The sequence below is a fragment of the Anopheles moucheti genome, chromosome 3, assembly GCF_943734755.1.
Source record: "Anopheles moucheti chromosome 3, idAnoMoucSN_F20_07, whole genome shotgun sequence".
In the NCBI taxonomy this organism is placed as follows: domain Eukaryota; kingdom Metazoa; phylum Arthropoda; class Insecta; order Diptera; family Culicidae; genus Anopheles; species Anopheles moucheti.
The window spans coordinates 24,502,543-24,523,363 of record NC_069141.1 but is presented as its reverse complement, the minus strand read 5'-3'; the positions used below and the strand labels follow the sequence as shown (position 1 = coordinate 24,523,363).

General features: G+C 40.6%; 1 protein-coding gene and 3 non-coding genes across 4 annotated transcripts in view; 1 reads left to right on the top strand and 3 right to left on the bottom strand.

Moving 5' to 3' along the window:
* LOC128305951 (disintegrin and metalloproteinase domain-containing protein 10 homolog) overlaps positions 1 to 20,821 on the bottom strand; it is a 52,374-nt gene that overhangs the window by 18,881 nt on the left and 12,672 nt on the right. Inside the window, exons 2-3 of the mRNA XM_053043594.1 lie at positions 19,882 to 20,559; positions 822 to 845 (exon numbers count right to left, since the gene is read on the bottom strand). Coding sequence (XP_052899554.1) covers positions 822 to 845; positions 19,882 to 19,945 — 88 coding nt within the window. The 5' untranslated portion in view covers positions 19,946 to 20,559. The remainder of the gene's footprint in view (positions 1 to 821; positions 846 to 19,881; positions 20,560 to 20,821) is intronic.
* Trnan-guu (transfer RNA asparagine (anticodon GUU)) lies at positions 5,179 to 5,252 on the bottom strand. The gene has a single exon. It is a non-coding gene; the product is annotated as a tRNA-Asn (tRNA).
* Trnaa-agc (transfer RNA alanine (anticodon AGC)) lies at positions 9,413 to 9,485 on the bottom strand. The gene has a single exon. It is a non-coding gene; the product is annotated as a tRNA-Ala (tRNA).
* On the top strand, positions 10,933 to 11,005 carry Trnak-cuu (transfer RNA lysine (anticodon CUU)). Its single transcript has one exon. It is a non-coding gene; the product is annotated as a tRNA-Lys (tRNA).

The window sequence follows — 20,821 nt, the reverse complement described above, 5'->3', positions numbered from 1 at the left end:
GAGAAAAGATCCATCCTTGCAGGCCATTTCGGTATGGGCAGATATACATCAGATCGGAAAGGCTTCACGTGGACAACAGCCACCCGAGACAAAAAAAAACAGCAATTTAAATATTCATACCAAGAAAAAAGCCCCAAAAGGTTTGGGTTGTGGAAAATTTGAATAAAATTATATCATCGATACGCAGTCCAGAGTGTCACACACACGCCCCTCCAGGACAACCGTCGTTTGGCTCCGTTTTTTCCACCCTGGAAGTGCTAAACAGAAGCCGAACGAGTGCTACCATAGTTAAATCACAATCTAAAGAGCACTAAGCGTGCATCCATCGTGGAGAAGCAATTTAATTTTAAAAACCTTTTTGCCTTATTAGTCCCATATGTGTGTGTGTACCCGATCGTAACAGCAGCACGTTCACTTTGGTGAAGCACGGTGAAGCATCTAACGAGCATAAACTCGATTGACACCCACAACGATCAATGTTTTACTACGCTTTTGAACATCTTTTTATTTTTTCACTTCGACCAACACGCTTTTTGTTCATGCTCAAAGCAAAGCTCTCGGGGGTTCTTGCCTTACGAGTGTAGGATATTATTTCAATTACTTAAAACTGATTTCATTTCATCCTTGAGTGCTGCACAGCAGACGTTATCGTTTATCGATCGCACAATGCGTTTCACTTTGAATCTCAATTGAGCAAAATCTCTACAATTTCTGAGTTTTTAACAAGAATTTTATGCTTTTAAACACGTTTTGGTCAGGGTTTTACTTAAATAATCTTTTATAATTTAAATTTTTAAACACATCTACATGTTTATACATACCTTTTCTTGATTCTCTTACGTAACCTGCAAATGAAGAGTAAAACAAACGATTAGAAGGCATGCCGAAAAAATGGGGGGAAAAATAAGCTCTATAATTATATGCTTCGTTTGTGTACCGTTCTACCGATTAGCTTCATTATTTTCTCCCCATCCCTTGCGCATGGTGTGTCCAAGAGTATGAAATTTTGGAACTTCATTTAATATGCATTAAGACCTCACCAGACGCTGACACCACAAATCTCCACATTACAACTTGCCCGTCTCGTTGAGATGTCACATTGCGAACATTCAAAACCCATACTACACACACTTGAGTTGTACCGGAGAGAGATATTAATGGATTCACAAAGGCAAGCCAATGGTGTTGGTGCAGAATTTCACATTCGGTATAAATGATAGCGAAGGAAATGGGGTGCAGCTTTGCATGGCTCAACGCTCGGTGCATTTGTTCTCCCTACAAAGCGTGTCTCGCACAGAGGCAAAGTGTAGAGGTTAAGTGTAAATTTCACCAACAAGCGGCTGGTGAAGTTGCACGATATTTAAAACACAAAATCCCCCGACACAGCGGCGTGGAATAAACATGGCCGGGAAACGCTTTATGAAAGCCGCATGAAATATGTATTCCGTGAAGAAATTTCTGTTTCCCGGTGCCAACGACAAGGGAATGGACCAAGAGGACAAAAAAAGGATACCAGAACCATATGAATATGCAACGACGAGCAGGGAACCTGAACTGGGAACATGGGTGGAAGGAGACTAAGGTGGAAAAGGAGTACAGTGCAAAATGCAACAGAAAATTTATGTTAGGACACTGAAATAACGAGAGAATCAAAAATTGTGTGTAATTTAATCAAATAAATATGTTACATTATAGTGGATACACAGCAAAAGGTATAATTTTGGTAGAAGAATTAATGATGGAAATTTAAAAAAGAAACATCCACCTAACGCTCAAGAAATTTTATTAAAATGCAACAAAAAACTAATCTTTAACTCAAAATCTGTCACACATTTTAATGATCACCCATAGGAGAATAAAACTAACCTTATGGCAGTTACTTCTGATTACCACAATAAACACCACACCGTTCGCTGCCTTTAATCATATGGAAAGTTTATGATGAAAACGCAACACACGTCCTCTCTGGTTTCGCGCACTGTTTTGATTAATGATTTCCCCCTATCGTCACAGTGAGCAGCTCTCTGCAGTATTCCGTCATTCTTTCCGGTAATGCAATATTGCAGCATAATGCACAGAGCACCCAATGAAACTATTTCGTGCCGGCATCTGACAGCGGCAGAAAACAAAAGCAAACAAAAGCTCTTGTGCGAAAACACACGCACACATACAAGGTAGTGCTGTCGTGGCGTTTTCTTTATCCGCCCCGTACACACAGTGTGGAGTGCGAACTTTTTCCACCCTGTGCCTTTTGTGCATTAACACCACCCAAACATGGGGGGGGGGGGGGGTTGTTTGCCCTTGTGAGCATGAAGACTTAGATGAAGTGCACCAAACCTCCTTAGTCACTTAGATGGCCATGGGCAGTGCTGACGAAGACATTAAGCACACTACTCCTGCGGACCCGGGGCTAGGAAACTTGCAACCGGAGGAGTTTGTGAGTTAAAGCCCCCCAAAAAAAAACATAATAATAATAAAGTTCCACCAACAGTGAACAAGAGAGTGGGAGACAAAAAGTTGATGCTGATATGATGGAACCCACCAAAAAGCAGCAGTATCATAATATTTCACCCGCGAACTTGCTGCGAGAGTGAGATTGTTTTGTTGGCTTTTCTACAGGACAGGACTGGGAGGTTTTAACTTTTGGGACGTAAAACATAGTGCCGAAAAGTTACTCGTCTTCTTCCTCCGTAAGACCTCCATGATGGATAGAAGAGATTTGAGGGAATTTTCTTTTGCACAATGGAAATAAAATGCATTCGCTTATCATCGTGGATGTCTGTAAAAATGTGAACACAAAGTTGAAGGTTTGTTTGAGAATTCATATATATTCTACTGAAGACTGCATTGAAGTATAGTGAAAATAAAGTAAGTTATACAGAAAAACATTCTTTGCACCCATCGCTCTCTTTTTTGGTAAAAAAGAACTGTTAGCCTGTTTACTCTAATACATGTTTGAATATTAGGTAATAATACGATATGATAAATAGGTATGAAATGATACATGTATAAAAGTTGTTTTTATATAAACCAAAATAAATGAAATGATTAGAAAGATAAGTTGATGCAATACAGTAAGATGAAATTATTTTATTTGTTCTACAAATACAGCACTTAAATTTTTTTTGTATCTTAACAAACCAACTTATACAAATTCTTCAAAGAGTCGACTCTCGAGATGACTCATTCGAAAGAGCGAAACATTAAGATTCATTCTTCTAGAAGAGTCGAAAATCACATCTCTACCCCGGACTATAAGGTAAAATTAAGTCTAGTAAGCGTAATCATGGCGGGCCATTATCATATGTCATGTCGCTAGTGATAGTAATAGGTGGTTTTTCTAAGAAGAGAAGAACAACATTGATGTATTCTTTGTCAAGATAATGAAAAATTAATTAATGTCATACTTTTATCATTCGTAATAATACATATTTTTCCTCATGTAAATTCTGAATCGCTGTATGGTGAGAGGGTTTTAGTAAAAACGACTACTTCAGATAATGTTTAACAAAAATACAAAATGCTAAAAATCAGACCCAAGATGTACAGTGAATAATTTGACAATTAAAAACTAAACATTGTAGTCCCTATACACACAACTCTAACCTCACCCTCGATGCGTTTATGTGCGGCATAATCGAACGTGAATCAAAGCACCGGAAAAGCGCACCTCAAAACGCACACACCCATCCCCACGTTTTGGTTTGCCAAAGACCTTGACATGGAAAACCCCAACCGATCCGGTTCCTCGCCCACCATTTTTTCATCCGTTCATTACTTTCCACCGGGTCCGCACTAGGCCAAACGCGGTGAGTAAAACTGATTATGTTTTGGGTTCCGTGCGAGCCAACCCCGGGGAAGCCACCGGTGGGGTCTGTCCGTGTGCCCGGGTTTACGCTCGGTCTGTCTATCAAAACAATGTATGTGTGGGTCCGTACACTTCATCATCATTTCTTAAGCTTTCAAACGAAACTTCCAGCAAAAACGAAACAAAACATCGGGCGAGAGCGTAGAAAAAACGAACAACTGCAAGGGAGGGAAAAACCGTTTCTGAGTTTCATGCCATGAAATGAAAGCATCAAACAAAAAACCACCCCCCAACAACAATTCAGGGGGTGCCCGCATACAGAGCAGAAATGAAAGGAAATAAAACGGCAAGAAAACGGCTCTTCTGAAGTCTTCTGCCGGTGTGTGTCGGTCTTTGCTGGTAAAACAATGTTTGTGCTAAACCTTGGCAACCGAAGGAAGAAAGTTTAATCATCGAATTTCCATGCGCCTACATAATATACGAACACTCCACGCGTATTGTTTGCGTAACGACCTGGGAAAGGTAATTTATATTTGCTCAACCGCTGTATCTTACCGGTCTGTCTGATGAATCAATCTGTGCAATTCTGTGACCGGAAAATCATCAATACTTTTAATGGACAAACGCTGATGTAGGAGGTTAAGCAAATGATCGCATAAAACGATCATTTATTTTAATTATGTTTACTTCGTCGATATCATGTGATATCTCCGCAAAAATGCGATATTTTATAGTAAATTAATTAACAATTTATACACATTTAGGAGCATAGCTGCTTAATTAATACACATACCAAATAATTAGTAATTAAATATAAATGAGGCATGAAGGCGTCAAGTAGGATGGTAGTACACTTAATCATCGTAATTAATAGAAAAAGAGGAACAATCCGGAACAGCTTAAATAGTTGCTTTTATTTTTTGTTATCCAAACCAATAGCTCTAGTTTTCTCTTAATCATTTACCAGGGTTCGTATATGAAAATTCATGAGCCTAAGATTTCCTTAAACAAAGGTTGATAACTCCAACAATGATGAATTTTACTCCTTTGCATACTCCTTTCATAAAAAAATGAAAATGTGACTGAAAACCATGATGTAGCAGTAAGATTAATATTTCATGTTACAAAAGATATGCAAATTTGCAATTTTGAAATACAAAATATTTGGTTTTGTATTCAAGTTAGCTACCTCTCGCATGTCAAACATAAATATATACTTGCGGAATGAGTCAAATAAATCAAAACAGTCGTAAAATCTAATCGTGCTCAACAATCATAAGAAATTGATGAAAATACTACAGCAATAAAAAAAAAGTCTATCAGTGTGCGTTGTTCGTATTGGGGGTGACGGACGGAAAAAAGAATTTCTGCGCCCCCGGGTGGACTCGAACCACCAACCTTTCGGTTAACAGCCGAACGCGCTAACCGATTGCGCCACGAAGGCACTTGTGCCTTGCCGTCTCTAATGCCGCTTCTTAAGACGACCGTGCTGTGCTAAGCCTGTCTACACTCATGAACCTTTGCCATTCTTGAAATGCGACGAAGAGAAACAGAAAGGAAATGAACAAGCTTAAGCCCCTGAGACAGTCGGTGAGTATCGTTTATTTGAATTCTGGCCCATTTTGTAAACCCTTCGTAACTTGTATAATGTCCAATAAATTGTTCAATTTATCTTCTAAAGTCAGAAAGGAAACATGAAGTTATTCAACTAACTCTCATTTTGACCGCCCAACAATAAAGGCAATAACTTGGCAATGGCTAAATACAACAAATGTTACTCTCAAATAGTTACACTCTGCCTACCTTTTGGGGCACAATGCGTTAAAGTTGCTTCTGTTACATGCCGTATCATACATGGGCAAAATTAAAACCGGCACTCAAAAGCACCACCACCACATGCGGCTAGAGAAAGATTGCCACAGCAAATTGTGGTTGTTTCGTTTTGTTGATGATAACATAAACTTACTCTCGGGGCCCTTCATCGGCACATTCATCCACAACGAAACACACCACACACACACACAGCACCGCGTACAGAGAGTAATGTTGGAAAAGTCTCGAAACAAAACAAAAAACACATAAAGCAAATAAAACTTTAGGGGTTTTAATTAGCGATTTCCCTCATACCCTGGCGCAGATGAACACAACACAGCCGGGCGCTCGCGTTTTTGACGTGCAGATATGGCAGGAGGCTGAGGCTGTGAGGCTTTTGCGTTCTTTTGCTTAGAATCCACGGCGTTACATTACACGGTCTGCATCTGCGTATCTGCGTTGTTCGGTGCTGTATTGCCCCGAGGAAGTTTTGGCTCGTCTACAAAAACATAACTCCGTGCAATGTGGAGCGGGAAAAGTATGTGTGCACGCTTGGGAGCAGCAGTTGAGTTCACTTTTTTTTTATTGGACAACTTGGCCTGCGTACGCTCAACTGAAATCATGCTTTGATATTTTTACGCAAAACTGAGTGCACGATTAAATGAAACCGTGCATTACCTAAGGACCTTTAAGTCTACTGTATGGATGAAACTTAACAAAACCACAATTAAAAAATATTTTACAGATTTTTTGAATTGTTCAACTAAGTTAGAACATCAAAAATGTTATTACCTTTCTCATCCGAAACAAATATTTTACAACATTACATCATAATTACTACACCACACCCAAGTGTATTTATCTCAAGGCACGGATCGGATATATCTTTGTGAAACAAAGAAACTCTCCTGAGATAAATTATTTACACACGCAACATCATACTACCACGCGTGTCTGTTATGAAAAAGGCAAGCTATCCTGGGAACCATCTCTTATCGAAAAATGTGTCTTCTTTCACACACATACACACAGCGCTTCTTCTTTGTTCCAAACGCATGGACACGTGGACCTAAGCCGCACCAACCTGCTTTCAACGACGTATCAACATCCTAATCTGCGGATAAGACAAATTATGGCAAAGAAAGCCTTAGGACGAAAGGAATCCATTTTCTTGGCAAATACGAAATAATATGTTACGAAGGCTGGTTGGATTCCTAGAACAGGGCAGAAATGTCCAGAGCACATGTACTAGCGGAAATATACATCATAAGCGAAAAGGAAATAATTCCAATTAAGCATTGCCCAAAAGGATAAGATCATGACGATACGTACATCTTATTCGCATCATGATGAAATAGGTCTACCTTAACTTTTGTGTTCTTTTTTTGGAGGCAACATTGTCGACACATTGATAGTGTTACATTGAAGCAGCCAAACTTTAGTTGGCGATAAACTACGCAAGCCATTCAACCTGATCAACACTTTCTATTCCATTTGATATTGTGTCAAGTTCTTCCGACTATAATTTTTTTTAAAGCACTCCATCCGGTAAGCGAATCCAAGGAAATAGACGTCAAACACCGAAGGAAATGCACCGTCTTATCGCCTTTTACAACCAGTTTTTACACCGTTTCTTGAGCAGCAAATTTATCAAAGTTGCTCCGTTACTTTAATGATAAAATTGGTTTTAAAAAAACCAAAGCACAATAGCCTACATTCAGATTTAAAATGCAAGGGAGAATAAAATATTAATCTAATCAGCAAACACACAAGATGAGTTTTCTAAAATATGTATAATGCAATTTTGTGGCATCTCATAATGGGATGTGCAGCAAACGGCGCAAAAGATGATTTGAAGGTTAAAAAGTAAATTAAAACCATAAAAAAACCCCTTTACCCTCCGGAATGGTGTTTTATTTGCACAAAAATGCCACTCCAGCATAACTTGGCCATATTTTAAACAACCAAAGGTTTTTATAGCTCGATGAGCGTGTGTGTGTGTGTGTCGCTAAACGATGCGCGCCCTTTTTCGGTATGCATACGCTTCGGCTCATATTTTTCCACCCACCAACAAAAAAACAAACACTTCGATGCAAAACGAACGGAGGTGCAACATAATTCATCGATTTTGTAATGCAACCGGAAGGACAGCGGGGAACACGGTGTGTTGGGGGAATGGGACACAAGCAACAACAAAAAAAGGACCTTGTTGGTAAATTTGCATATTGCCAGTGACCGCATGTGTGTGCGCACACAAGTTTAAATTTTCCAGTCCTTTTTCGCTCGCCAGTTGGAGAAACACGACTGGAACGATCTACTAAAGAGAAGAACCCTCCGTACGACCGTGCAATCGGACGATCGGTGGCGATTTGTGTGGAGGATGGTGGTCAAACTTATAACCCAGGTTCTTAAGGGTTAAAATAAGGGCCAAAATTTATGGCTGGTCAGTTCCGGGGGTGGGCTGTCCAGAAGCTTTGTAATAGCAGGAGTAAGACCACTCTAACTGAATGACCTAAATAGGGAAGATGGCAGTATGCGAACGGCTCAAACACAGGAGGACCAAAGGCAAAAACATATGGATTGCAATGCATCAAAAAACCCCTCGACCTGTCCACAATGCACCCACCAACCGCCAGTACGGGGTGGTGCAATTTATTCGTAAATGGTAAGCAAAAAAAATGGCTTTCAATATGCACAAAAAACACACGGTGGCAAAGATGAATGAAGTGTTTCGGCTCCATTCGGGTCGGATGGGAAAAGGGGGAGGGGATTTTCCTGCCCGATCAATGTGTGGTAACATTTTCCCAGCTTAGTCCTATCCATTTGTCGCTTTCTTTTTCAACCTTTCTCTCTCTCTCTCTCTCCCGAGTGCTATTGTCGCTGACAGGCTTAACGATATGGTGACACGCGAGGCTAATAAATTCGTTATCCTTCCTGGCGAGATGAAAACGACCGGCAAGGGAAAAACCGCGCATACATACGGCTGTTGGCATTCAGTGTAGAGAAATTCCTATTTTTTGTGTCGTCTTCTGCTTTCGCGTCACATTTTTCTCTTTATTTCTTTGCCCTAACACATTCGCTTCTTTGATCGACAAACTTCGCGTAAACGTGTGCTTAATGTTTTATTTATTTATTTTTTTTTTTGTGATAAACTGTATTGTCTTTATCTAGTTGTGTTTCTTTTTTTTCGCGCATAACTTACACACCCATAATCCCTAATCCGACTTGCGTCGCTGATTAACGACAAAATAAGTGACCAATAAAACACCGGTAGACGGAACTTTTGCGCTTTGTTTTCGCCTCGTTGTCGAAAGATAATGAAGCTCGTTCGCTTCTTGGCGAAAAAATAGCACGAACGATCAGTTTTTTTTTGGCTGGTTTGGTGAGTGTGGGTGGTAATTGAAGCACATTAAGTTATGATAGCAATTTTTGTGTGCGTTATCTTAATCGGTATCATAAAAAAAGGAAAACGCTTTCCCACGCACAAGGAAAGTGTTTGGACCGATATATAATATAGGTGTCGGTCTACGAGAATTTATTACCATGCTCTTGTAGGGCTTAAGTAGTGAAAAACACCATAGAAGAAATATGTATGTGTGCTAAATATAGAAGAAAGAAAGACAGAAAAATTATGATCCAACCACACACAAAACAACATACAACTTACTCATATTGGGGGTGGGGGGGGGTTATTAAACATTTTCTATAGAGTCACTAACATTCAAGCACTGTAGAACAAAAATCGTACCCTATCTATAATTATATATAAATAAATACCATTTTCCTTTCCTTTGGAGATGCCGGGTATCGATCCCGGTACCTCTCACATGCTAAGCGAGCGCTCTACCATCTGAGCTACATCCCCTATTACACGATCTAGTTGTTGTTTCTCCAATTCAACAATTTTAATAAAATAATTAAACAACTCAAAATGGCGTGCAGTGAAACATTTTTGTTCCTTACATTCTCATCACAATTTCTGTTGTGTATCTTGAAAACGTGTTACATCTATGCATCGATTGTTTGATATTTCCACTTTGTTTTACAACGTTGATGTGCCTTTCTTCATAGCGTCCCAACACGCAACAAATAATGCCCTACATACGAAAAAAAGCAGCAAATTTATGTAAAAAGCCCTTTCAACAGACGTGTCGTTAATTATGATTTATTCTAGGAACAGCACAGAAAAGCCACAACACCTCGTTAGCATTGACCGGGCAATCTCATTGGTGGGACACATTTTTCCAACCCAATGAAGCAAAGCGTACCGTAGTAGCGAAACCAATGGGGCAGGGGGCGGTGGATGGTGAAAACATAATGAACAATGTTTGTATTGGAAGAAACAACACATTAGCTATGGAAGTCGCCAGACTTCCACACACATATCGCCTTTACCGATAACGGGACGATAACACTTCCACCATTCGACCGATCGACGATGGTGTGTTTGATTGGTAACTGTGGTTCGATAGAACGCTCCTCTTGGTTCGTTGGTCAATTGAGCAATTTCCCTTCACAAGGCCACCATGTCGGCCTCAAGCGCCCTTACACTGTATGATGACGCTGCATGAAACCACGTGACAAACATCCTCAATAGGAACGCCGTACGAAACACCAGCATCGAACGGAGCCGTTTTTATCACTGATCATCAAAAGACTTGTACACATTATGGCACACAAGCGATCACACCTCCGGAGGCACAAGTTTTGCCGGTACTGCCGGCAAGGGTTGTAATATGTGTCCCGATTAAACCTTTTCACAATCGGAGCGCTTCACGATTAAATTAATACGCTCCGGCGATTACGATGTGGTTGGTCGGACCGTGGCTATTTCTTGCTGTTTGCATGCAGAAATAAATAGCAACACACTTCCAAGGCCCGTACACACCCTCCAGAGAGCTAATGCTGGTGCACATAGTTATGCCGGGGGCAGGCAGCTCTGGTGCTGGCAAATTGTTATATGAAACATAATACCCTTGCTGGTGCATTCCGAAACGGAAATCAAATGCTTAAGAGAGGGGGTTTATTCAACTAGATCTTATTTCATTCCGATCAGGGGTCACAGACATACATCCCCCCTCAATGAGCAACGACACAAGATGAACCGATTCTTCAAGTAAGCAAACGGCTTATCTAAAGTGCATTAAGTGCATCTCGCAATTCAAGTGAGATTTTGTGTACTGTTGTGGCCAACACAAGAAGCGATGTTTATAAATAAAACACGCTTAGCGGAACACCATCGATCGTGGAACATGGGTCGAACGTCCACGATCACTCGGTGGGTTTCATTCGTAACCACCCTCCATCAACCAGCCCGGCTAGCTCAGTCGGTAGAGCATGAGACTCTTAATCTCAGGGTCGTGGGTTCGAGCCCCACGTTGGGCGCTACGAAAGCCTCCTTTTTTGTTGAAAATCTTTTAGCACAATCAATGTTAAGAAGATTTTGATTTTCCAAGTCTTTTTTGCATTTCTCGACTTGCTTTATCGACTTTTTCGTAACTGAATCCCAGCTTTCAGTTATATCCTTCTTGCGATCGTTTCATCCTGTCGCCTGTCACCGCGCCAGGTATGTCACAACGCCAGGGACGTCAAACGTTTCGTCACAACAAATACAAATTGAAGAAAAATTAACACTCAAACATTCACCTCAACATAATGAGGAATTCATCAGTATCAACTCATCCATATAATCCATAATACCACTGACATAACGTCCAACAGCAATTTCAATGTTTCGTGTAATAACAACCATTATACACACACTCCCGGCATATCATAACCGACTGATAAACCTAGTACCCACACATTGTCATTATAATGTTGCCTCTAGTTTGCTGCAGAAATAACACGAATGTGGTTAGTACCATGTGGGCCACAAACAACCACGATGAAGCACGAGGCACGAGTTACGCATACCGGTGACCGTTAGAGTCTATTTCCTGCCGAGCATAGCGATGCATGCACGTAGCTTAGCAACTACCCGAGGGAATTTGAACGTGATTTGTAGTTTTATTGGGGTTTTTTTTTTATTGAGGAGTGGGAATGGCCGTTTAACCTGCAAAATCATAACTAGCTATAACGTTCATTTTAATCAACTCTAACCTTGGACTTACTTTTTGGAATGATACGCTCAAAGATTTGTGATTTGCTGTATGTTGTTTACATCCATTAATTTTGTGGCCTCTACATCAGTAAAACGCAACAAATGGCGAATGTAATGGGGAAAAAAAAGGTAACGCCAAATGATTTCTCGCGTACCAACACAGCAAGGCATTTACAAGAAGTTTCTGAAAGTTAAACTGACAGGCAATGATGTGAAACAAACTTGTGATAGTGTGCCACTCGACAATCCCTGCCACCAACCCTATCATCATCCAACATCCACACCATTCGCACATAAAGTTCACGCCTGTCTGATTTAGGTCAATTAGTTTAGTTTCTGGTTTATTTATTTTTCCATTTCACACGCGGCTACTTTCACGCTCCCGGTTGACAAGGTTTTATATCATTCGCTCGTATTTCGATGACCTTTGGTCACAGTGTTACCAGTGGTATTAACCAAATAACGAAGAAATTGCTAAGGCTGGGACGGAATGGAGTACGGAACGGAGTACGGAATTGTTTTAAACAACAACACTGATGTAGCAAATTGGCGACTGTGACACCCGGTAGTGATTTTGTATTAAACCTCACCTGTCCGTTCCAATAGATCAAAGATTCAACACGGATTCTCGATGCGGCACAAACAAGTAACGTAAATATTTCTTCTCCTATAATTACTTTTCAACCCGAATATAGAACAAAAGTCCTTGCTATTGGGGAACAAAATCCTTTCGCATATCGCAACACCGATCCTTTTCTGTATAAACCAGACTTCCCACCGATAAACCACTAGGGCACCGGGGCTCAAAAGAGGCACGAAAGTAAGAAAGCTAAAACCCCACATTGAAGATAAATTTAAATAAAATTGCGTGATTTGTGTTCCATGGTCAATGGAAAAAGCGAGACGAAAGAGAAGAGCGAACTGTTATGAATTATTTGCTACATGACCGTGCCTAACTTATTTCAAGTTCACTGCGGAGCCCTCCAATGTTTATGCTTGTTTTACATCATATTGTACATGGAAGCAAAATTTCCACGTGGCTTATGTGTTAGAAAACACCCCCCCCCCCCATTCAAAATTGGTGTGTACTCTTGTTTACTTCTCCCCACCACAACACATTAAATGCGATTGGAAAGTTGAAACACTTTTTTTTAAATCATTCATTTCTTTGTTACATTGTTGATAAGAAAATAATAAAATAATTCATACACCTTCTTGTATGCGCGCTTCAGATTTCCAGCGTCAGTGTAACAAACAAAACCAACATCATCAAAGGATATTGGCCTCCACCACGTCTAGACGTACTACAAAAACGTCTAGACCCACACTTCAAAGAAAATGGGTACTGTTTCTCCCATGAACGTGGTGCAGAGACATCGCCACATCACGAAAACATTCGATCAGCACCTTAATTACTTCAGGTGACACAAAGGTATCGCATACAGTTTTATCTGTTTCATGTTTTTGGTGAAATGGTCAATTAAAGGTGCTTCTCGTAACCAGAACCGATGCTTCATATATTCCTCCCGTGGCACTATCGACAACCCGAGAACAAAGGATCGTGAAATATGATTACGAGTTTCGCAAATAGCGAACTCGCACTTTTGCGAAGTAACGAATTCGGCGAAGGTACGAATATTGCTTCTCCCGCCGTTCCTCGTTTCGGGTGGTTGGCTGGAAGGTATGATTTATTCTTGGTACTATTTTTCCTTTACGACTTCCGAAAATCGTTGCGTAAGAATTATTAATATCGTGGAACAGCCCCATCGCCACAATAATAATTCTAACCGTGGCGCTCTCTACGCACCATGGAAAACGTGAACTTCACACTCACGTTTGGATAGTGCGAGCTGCTTGCGATGAAATATTACATACAATAACATAATTGGGCTTGGACAGTTGAACTGAAGTCAGTTGTAAAACATTTCCTGTGCACACCAAACTACTGGCTGGAGTGAGACATTAACAGCAAAAGAATGTTCAAACCAATCCATACTGAAACAGAACTCTGCAGCAGAAATCATGGAAAAATAAATGCGTAGGTAGTCTCTGGAAACCTGGAGTATTAAAACTTTTCTTTTACCGATTTTCCGTGCCCTTCGGTTATGAACATAAGACCGCTCGCTTCAACTGCTCATTAAAAGTTTTCTACCGCCAGCGACTCAAACCGCCAAGGCTTAGCAAAAGGCAGACCCGGTGAGAAACATTGAAATGACGGTTCATTTAAGTTAGTGTAATTCTTAGAAAACTTAAAGTATGCAAAACTTCTATTTTTAATGAAAGAAAAATATTACTTATACCAATTGTGGTTGGAAATAGAAAAAAAACCGAAGGCAACAACAGCAGCTTGTAGTCGAATCAGTTCAATGAAACAACAAAAAAACAAAAAAACAACAACTAAATAATATAAAATATATTGCTGAGCCCCATTTATTACCCCTTTTTATTGCTTTCGCCATCGAAATGCACGACTGCAAAGAAATCACAAGCATAAACGCATGTTGCTGTAGTTAAAAGGCGCTTTTAACGTTATCACCAATTTAAAAAGAATGCTCCTAGAAATGAGTTCCGAGAATCACAAGATAGTATGACAATTTCTTCGATAGAAAAAAAATCACAAACTTTACAATCAAACAGCGAAACAGTAAAACCGAATCGAAAAGCCATTGCTCCCGTGACTGAATATAAAAAAAAACAAATCGTGGTAAAATGGTGTAGCATAGAGCATAGATAGAAATCAGGCAAGCGAGATGACATTCGTAGAATACAAACGAGATTCAAATGATGATTAATGGCGAAAGCTTCGCGCACCCAGATTATTCTCTGATGCTTCCGTCTCCCAACCGATTCCCGCGCGGAACGCTTGAACGTTCCCCCGGAACTGGGTTGCGTTGTCCGTCCGTGTCTTTGACGGCGGTGGTGCCCACGAAAACAGTCAGACCCCTGAGGCTGGTTGGTGGGTGGAATGGAAAATTCAAAAACCGGAACATGAATCATTGCCCTCAGTCGGACCCGAGCGCGCGGCACTGCCGGATGAGGGGAACCACGGTCCGGGGAATAATTCGCATCAGTTGGTTTGTCTCATCATTACACGTCCGTACTTGGCAAAGGCCATCCATCGGGCCACGAGAAAAAAGCACTAGTGTGCGTGTGTGTGAGAAGTTGTGTGTGAGAGAGAAAGAGAAAAAAAAACAGGCGACCAAAGCGATGTTTCGCGGATGTTACTGACCTCTAACCGCGCTTGTGCGTCGTCGTTCGAGAATACGCGAGACACAGGGCGAGATCGATGTGTTTGCCGGGACTCCCATTGGTTAATGTTTAACCCCGGTTCACTGTAAATCGCGGAGAGTCTTTCTTACTAGCAAGTTTTCAATGCCCCTTCATGCGACGAGCGACCAAAAGCACCACTATCAGATCAGTTTATTTAATCATGTGTCCCTTCACCGAAAAGTTAATATTTGTTGCTGTAAAAAATTTGTGGATTTTTTGATAAAATAAATTTGATATATTTTTGCGTACGATAATACGGCGAGAGCCGTCATCATGGAATAAATAAATAAATATTTTTGCGTACTTTCGGCGATTGAATCACAGCAACTTCCTCCTTTTGCCCAACACACACACACACGCGAAACTGTGTCTCCGTTGATACGGCTCCGCTCCTCACACACAGACCGAGTTGGGGTGATGTACGCCGAAGGAAGCAACTCATCAACAAAACCAACCTTCCGCCCTGCGTCTGCTGCGTAATGCATTTTGCGCAAACGTACCAGCGTGCGCGCGATGGGGTACGCACCACTAGTATTGGTGGCAACAGTAGAAAGCATAGCGCGAAATCATGACAGGAGAAAACAAAAAAGCGCATCCACAAACTGCGGGAGGGTGCTTGAATTTGTGCAAAAATATTAGCATTATTAGCACCATATCGTGCCAATCCCCGCGGGTGTGTTTGTGTGTGTTGCTTGAGTCACTTGCTGTTGTTAGTAGTACACATTTATGTTTCATAAATGGAAAAGAGTGTCCGTTTATACAGATGATATTGAGAGCTCGGAGGAGCTTCAGAGGCCGCTATCAGTGTCAGCAAATAACAGCGATTGTCTCGTAACGATGAATCACTGCTACGATGATGATGATGATGATGCTGTACAAAAGCGACACAACCCTCAAACATGCTTCGTAACGGTGTACTAAGTTTCGTAACTGTGTAATAATAATTGAAAGTACAGAAAGATTTCGTTGCACCTATACTCTTATTTTTAAATCTGCATAGCATAACTTTTCTCCAACAATTGCTTTCGGGGCACGGCTTATACGAACGGGAAAGCATCCTGCGTCCAACTAGCTTTGATACGCTCGAAATGATGCAACAGAACCTGACAGCTGCACAAAGGCTATGTCCCTTTGCTCTGCTGCACTTGTAACAGAAATCTCCGGCGATGCTGTCCGGGTTGTACACTTGTAAGCTGCAGAATAAGCGGACTAAAATATTCGTCACGCTTGTTGTGAAGATTCGTTCATATTTTATAAACAGTTTAAACTTTTTATTTACTTATTTAACTTGATTTAGGTTTAAAATTTCACAAAAAAAGAAATTGAAAATAAAATGCATTTAAACATTTGCTTGCGATCACTTTAAAGTCTTGCTGTCTGTTGAAATCAGTCAACGTTGAATATCTTATGCCTCTTTGCAATTTTCCTTCATCTATTGCTCACGTACATGGAAAATATATTTTCCATTTCAACTATTCAAGAACATCTCATCACACCATAGTAATCAACACCAGAATCTCGAGGATTTATGAATCTTTTGAGAATCGATTCATGGTTTGAATGACTCCTCGTTAAATATTCATATGAATAACTCTTCATTAACACTAAATTACACAATTATTAACCACATATGTGCACTTTGAAATGTACTAAGTGCCTCTCTGCTAGAGGTTTACTAGACATATTTTACCGAATTCTTGTGCTGATTTTGGTAGGTTTGGATGGGATGAAACGTCCAAGACCATCTATAACTTCAATGTTACAAAGCCAAATTCTTTGTGCTGGCAAGAATAAAAACCAACTGGAACAACGCCTCTAAAAGTATTTTGCAAACAGAGGCAGCGGACCAAAACATCCAAACGCATTGTATTTCTACAATATTATTTGTCCCATCAACGAGTTCCGATGTAGTGTTTCAAAATGAATCAAATAAATTGGAATTATACGCCATTCCATTTCCTACCAGCGCCTAGACCTTGATCGCAACGACCGGAAGGACAGTCTCCATTCACTGTAACAGACGAAAACATCTTCACGAAGCCAAACGCTTAATGGCCAATTTTTTATGTGATGGCCCTCCCATCTTGCCATACCACCGAATAGCAATAACTTGCCATCGACATCATTTGTAGCGGTTGAATTAATTTTTGGGACATTTTAAACGCACTGAGTGTTAACTGGTTTATGTTTTATCCATCCTCCCCGTTACGTCCGAATGCCGTCCGAAGGACACCACTTCCGCCAAGTCGGACCAGTAGACACAATCAAACCTGTCTGCCAAACAGTCACGTACGATCGCAATGGAAGGGAACCAATTTTCGCCAAGAGCTTCCACTTCGTTTCGGGCGAAAACGCACACACACAGAGATACGCGCCAAATGCTAAAATGCTTCCAAATTACTACATTACGAACCATCCAACCGCCGAGGTGTTGTGTCTTTCAACGAAATTCGTTTCGGCTTCAAGTGTCCTTCAGTGACGCATTTGGAGGTTATGTATTTTCGTCGGTGTGACTCGTGAAAATGAGCCCCAAATGGGACTGTTTGCAGCGGTGTGTGGCAAAAACCTAGACATAATTGAGATGAAAAGAAAAGTTAAAACAACATTGCGCGATGCATAAGTTAGCGCTCAGTTGCGAAAGAAAGCATTTTGTAAATAGTGGCAAAGGAAATCAAAAAAGAACAAATGAAAACCTTTGAAGTTTTTTAGGGAAAAGTTAATGTTTCGGGCATAACATTCTAGGTAACTAAAATTGTACTCTTACGAAACGCTAAGAAACATTCGAATTCATCCTGGTTTACTGAGCAGATTTATATTTTACAATATCTTTTCAAGCTGGTCAATCTACATCGTATTAAAATTTAATTACAAAAGGCCTGATCCGACCCTCCATTCGTTTCCGCCATGCAGCAGACATTGCGTATGTAGAACATCACGAAAATATGCAGCCACACAGCTTAATGTAGATAGCATAAGTCCTTCGTAGTAATAAATAAATCCTAAACCTTCTAAAGCAACAGGACCTTTGAATGAAGGATGCGAACAGATATTAAGTTGGCCTTCCTTCTTCATCCTTGTATATGAACGTCTTGCAAAAAAAACATGCTAAAAAAGGTTGATTCCTCCACACAAAGAAAACCACCTGTCTAATCCGCAAAGAAGTCCGTCCGTTCTTATGTTGCTTTATCCAGGGAAATGGGACCTTTCCAAAGTAAAAGACCCAACAATCAAACATTCAAAAAGAGGAGCACAAATCACTCATTACATTGCACGATGAAAAAGTTTAAAAGCAAATCATATTTTCGATAATTTCTAACGTAAATTCTTCAATTCCAGAGGCTATTTGCAGTGGATTCTTAGCAAGAATTTATCTCTCCTTTGTGTGTACTACCTGTCTTAAGATTTTCATATTTAACTGCAGCACATTTGTTGAATATTTCAGTACAGCAAATATGACAAAACCACATAAATCGTCTCACGGTACACCCCACATCCATGCATTAACTTCGGTAGCAAACAATCCGACATTTTATAACTTGTGGCACTCGCGATGATTCCCCAACCCCACCCCACCAGCAGTGTTCGTCGTTCTAGCGCACTGTAGATAAAACTCAAACAAAAGTACAATATGGAGCACCAACGTTCATAATCCGGAATGACGTGTAAATAAGAACGCAACAATCACACCCAAAAATACTCATCCAAATGGCAACAACAACGCAACCCACAGCGATGAACAAACTTGCAACTTTTATTAACAAACATTATGTTAAGAATGAAGTCGTTTTCTAGGAAAGATAAGAGAGATGGTTTTCTAGTAGTAAAGTAGTTCAGACCTTAAAAGTTGAAAGTTATTCAATAACAAAGTTTCACCAACAAAATGAGAGCAGCATTTAATACAAATAGAAAGCAGTACAAGTGTCCAATTGTGTAACGCTGATTAAATTTGACCCTTTTAGCCCATTTCAGAGCCCATTTCCAATGTCGCACTCATAGGCATTCGATCAGGCATACACGGCAACAATGCATCACGCTATTGCGTCAGACAAATGATGGTCACGTTCTGTTCTGACTAGTCGTGAAAACCACACTTATGTAGCTTTTAATTGCCTTTACACTGCCAGCAACACGACAAGGCGTCAACTGGCTTCTACAACATGTCAAATGCTAAATGCCGAAACGTGATCAACTGACGTGCGTTCGTTCACTCTCATCCCGCCGCATATTAATATTGCCAATGGCCAATTCTTCCAACGCTAAACTCAATATTGGTTGGTCCTAATTTGATAAAATTACGAAACAATTCTATTCCACTCGCGACAACCGTTTTTCAGCAAATCAATTTTGGTGAAATTATTTAAAGCTGTTCGTTTGTATCTTCTTTCAACCATATCAGCAAGGCACGGTCAGAAGTATTACTTACACAGCAAATACCGAAGCGAGAGGAGAAGTAATCTTCTCTGATGGTAATTTAACATGATTTGCATTCAACATGCTGGCTCTTGCGGGACTTAGGAAACGATTTCAAATATCTTTCAATTCTACGAACGTTTCCGTAATCCCGGCTACCTGGTTCTCGGTGGTGCTCGTTCCTCAATTTCACACTGAGCCTGCCCTGCAGGAAGCGCCACGTGCCATACTGGGAGGGAGATAAACAAAAAGGGACGAGACCAACTCAACCCATCCCCGGTCGGAGCAAAGGATTAGAGACGAAAGTCAAACATCGCCTCAGGATTTGAGGGGGGAATTCATAAGCCAAAAAGGAAGCTCATTTCGGAACGTTTGAGTTTCTGCTGGCATACAATAAATGTTGCCTTATTATGTGTGTTAGTTTAACACTATTGCAAACGTCAATAAAATAACTGAAACGTCGCTTTCTGCTACATACCACTTTCGATGTCGTTGAGGAGCAGCAGCGTAAAAAGTAGCAGTAATCCACATTTCAGATGCATTTTTTCACCCGATCAGCCGGTACCGAATGGCCGCCGCCGATCGTGCCGTGATCTGAAGCGCGAATGTGCCGTCGTCGTCTTGGCCACGTCGTCCTGGCGGCGAACACGGAAGAAAGCAGCTAAACAATACTACGGACGATGCGTGTTGGCGTTTTACTCCGATTTTTCGTACCAGCTGTCTCCTACTGCCTTCACTGCCGTTCCCGTATGTATTTCACTTCACAATTTCCGCACAATTCTTGCCGCTAGCCCGCAATAACTCACACGAATGCTTTGATTTTTCATCGGCATCGGAGACCACGAACGGAACTGATCAAATATCGAATCAAACCGCAGGATCACGATTCCTTTTTTGAGCTTCCTGCACAATCACACAAACACACGAACACGCTGATAAGCCACAGTACCGCATACACACACGCACAAACACAACTAGAGCGACGCTTTTTGCACTTTGCACCCTTTCACATGGGGCCAAACAGGGGGTTTTCAGACATCCATACAGATAAATGATTTTGAACCACTTTTTGCCACAATATTCCACCTTAAATTCACCAACCTGCAATCACGATCTTTCACTCACGCATTAATTTTTGGGCCCAACGCATACACACCTATAAGAAATGAATTTAAGATGATTTAAAATAAAAAAACACTATTTTTGTCACATTCAACTAAATTTTAAACAAAATCACACATATCAGTCTTTTAAAAACAATCAAACTGTAGAAGCAATGAGTAGCAATTCTTTTACAATTACTTCCAAGAAACGTAAAACACGGTGAACTTCAATGTCTTGAGATGTTCAGAGCACCTGCAACGAAATAGAGAAAGAACGAACATGCAATTAATACACAGAGTGATACAAAGGCAGAA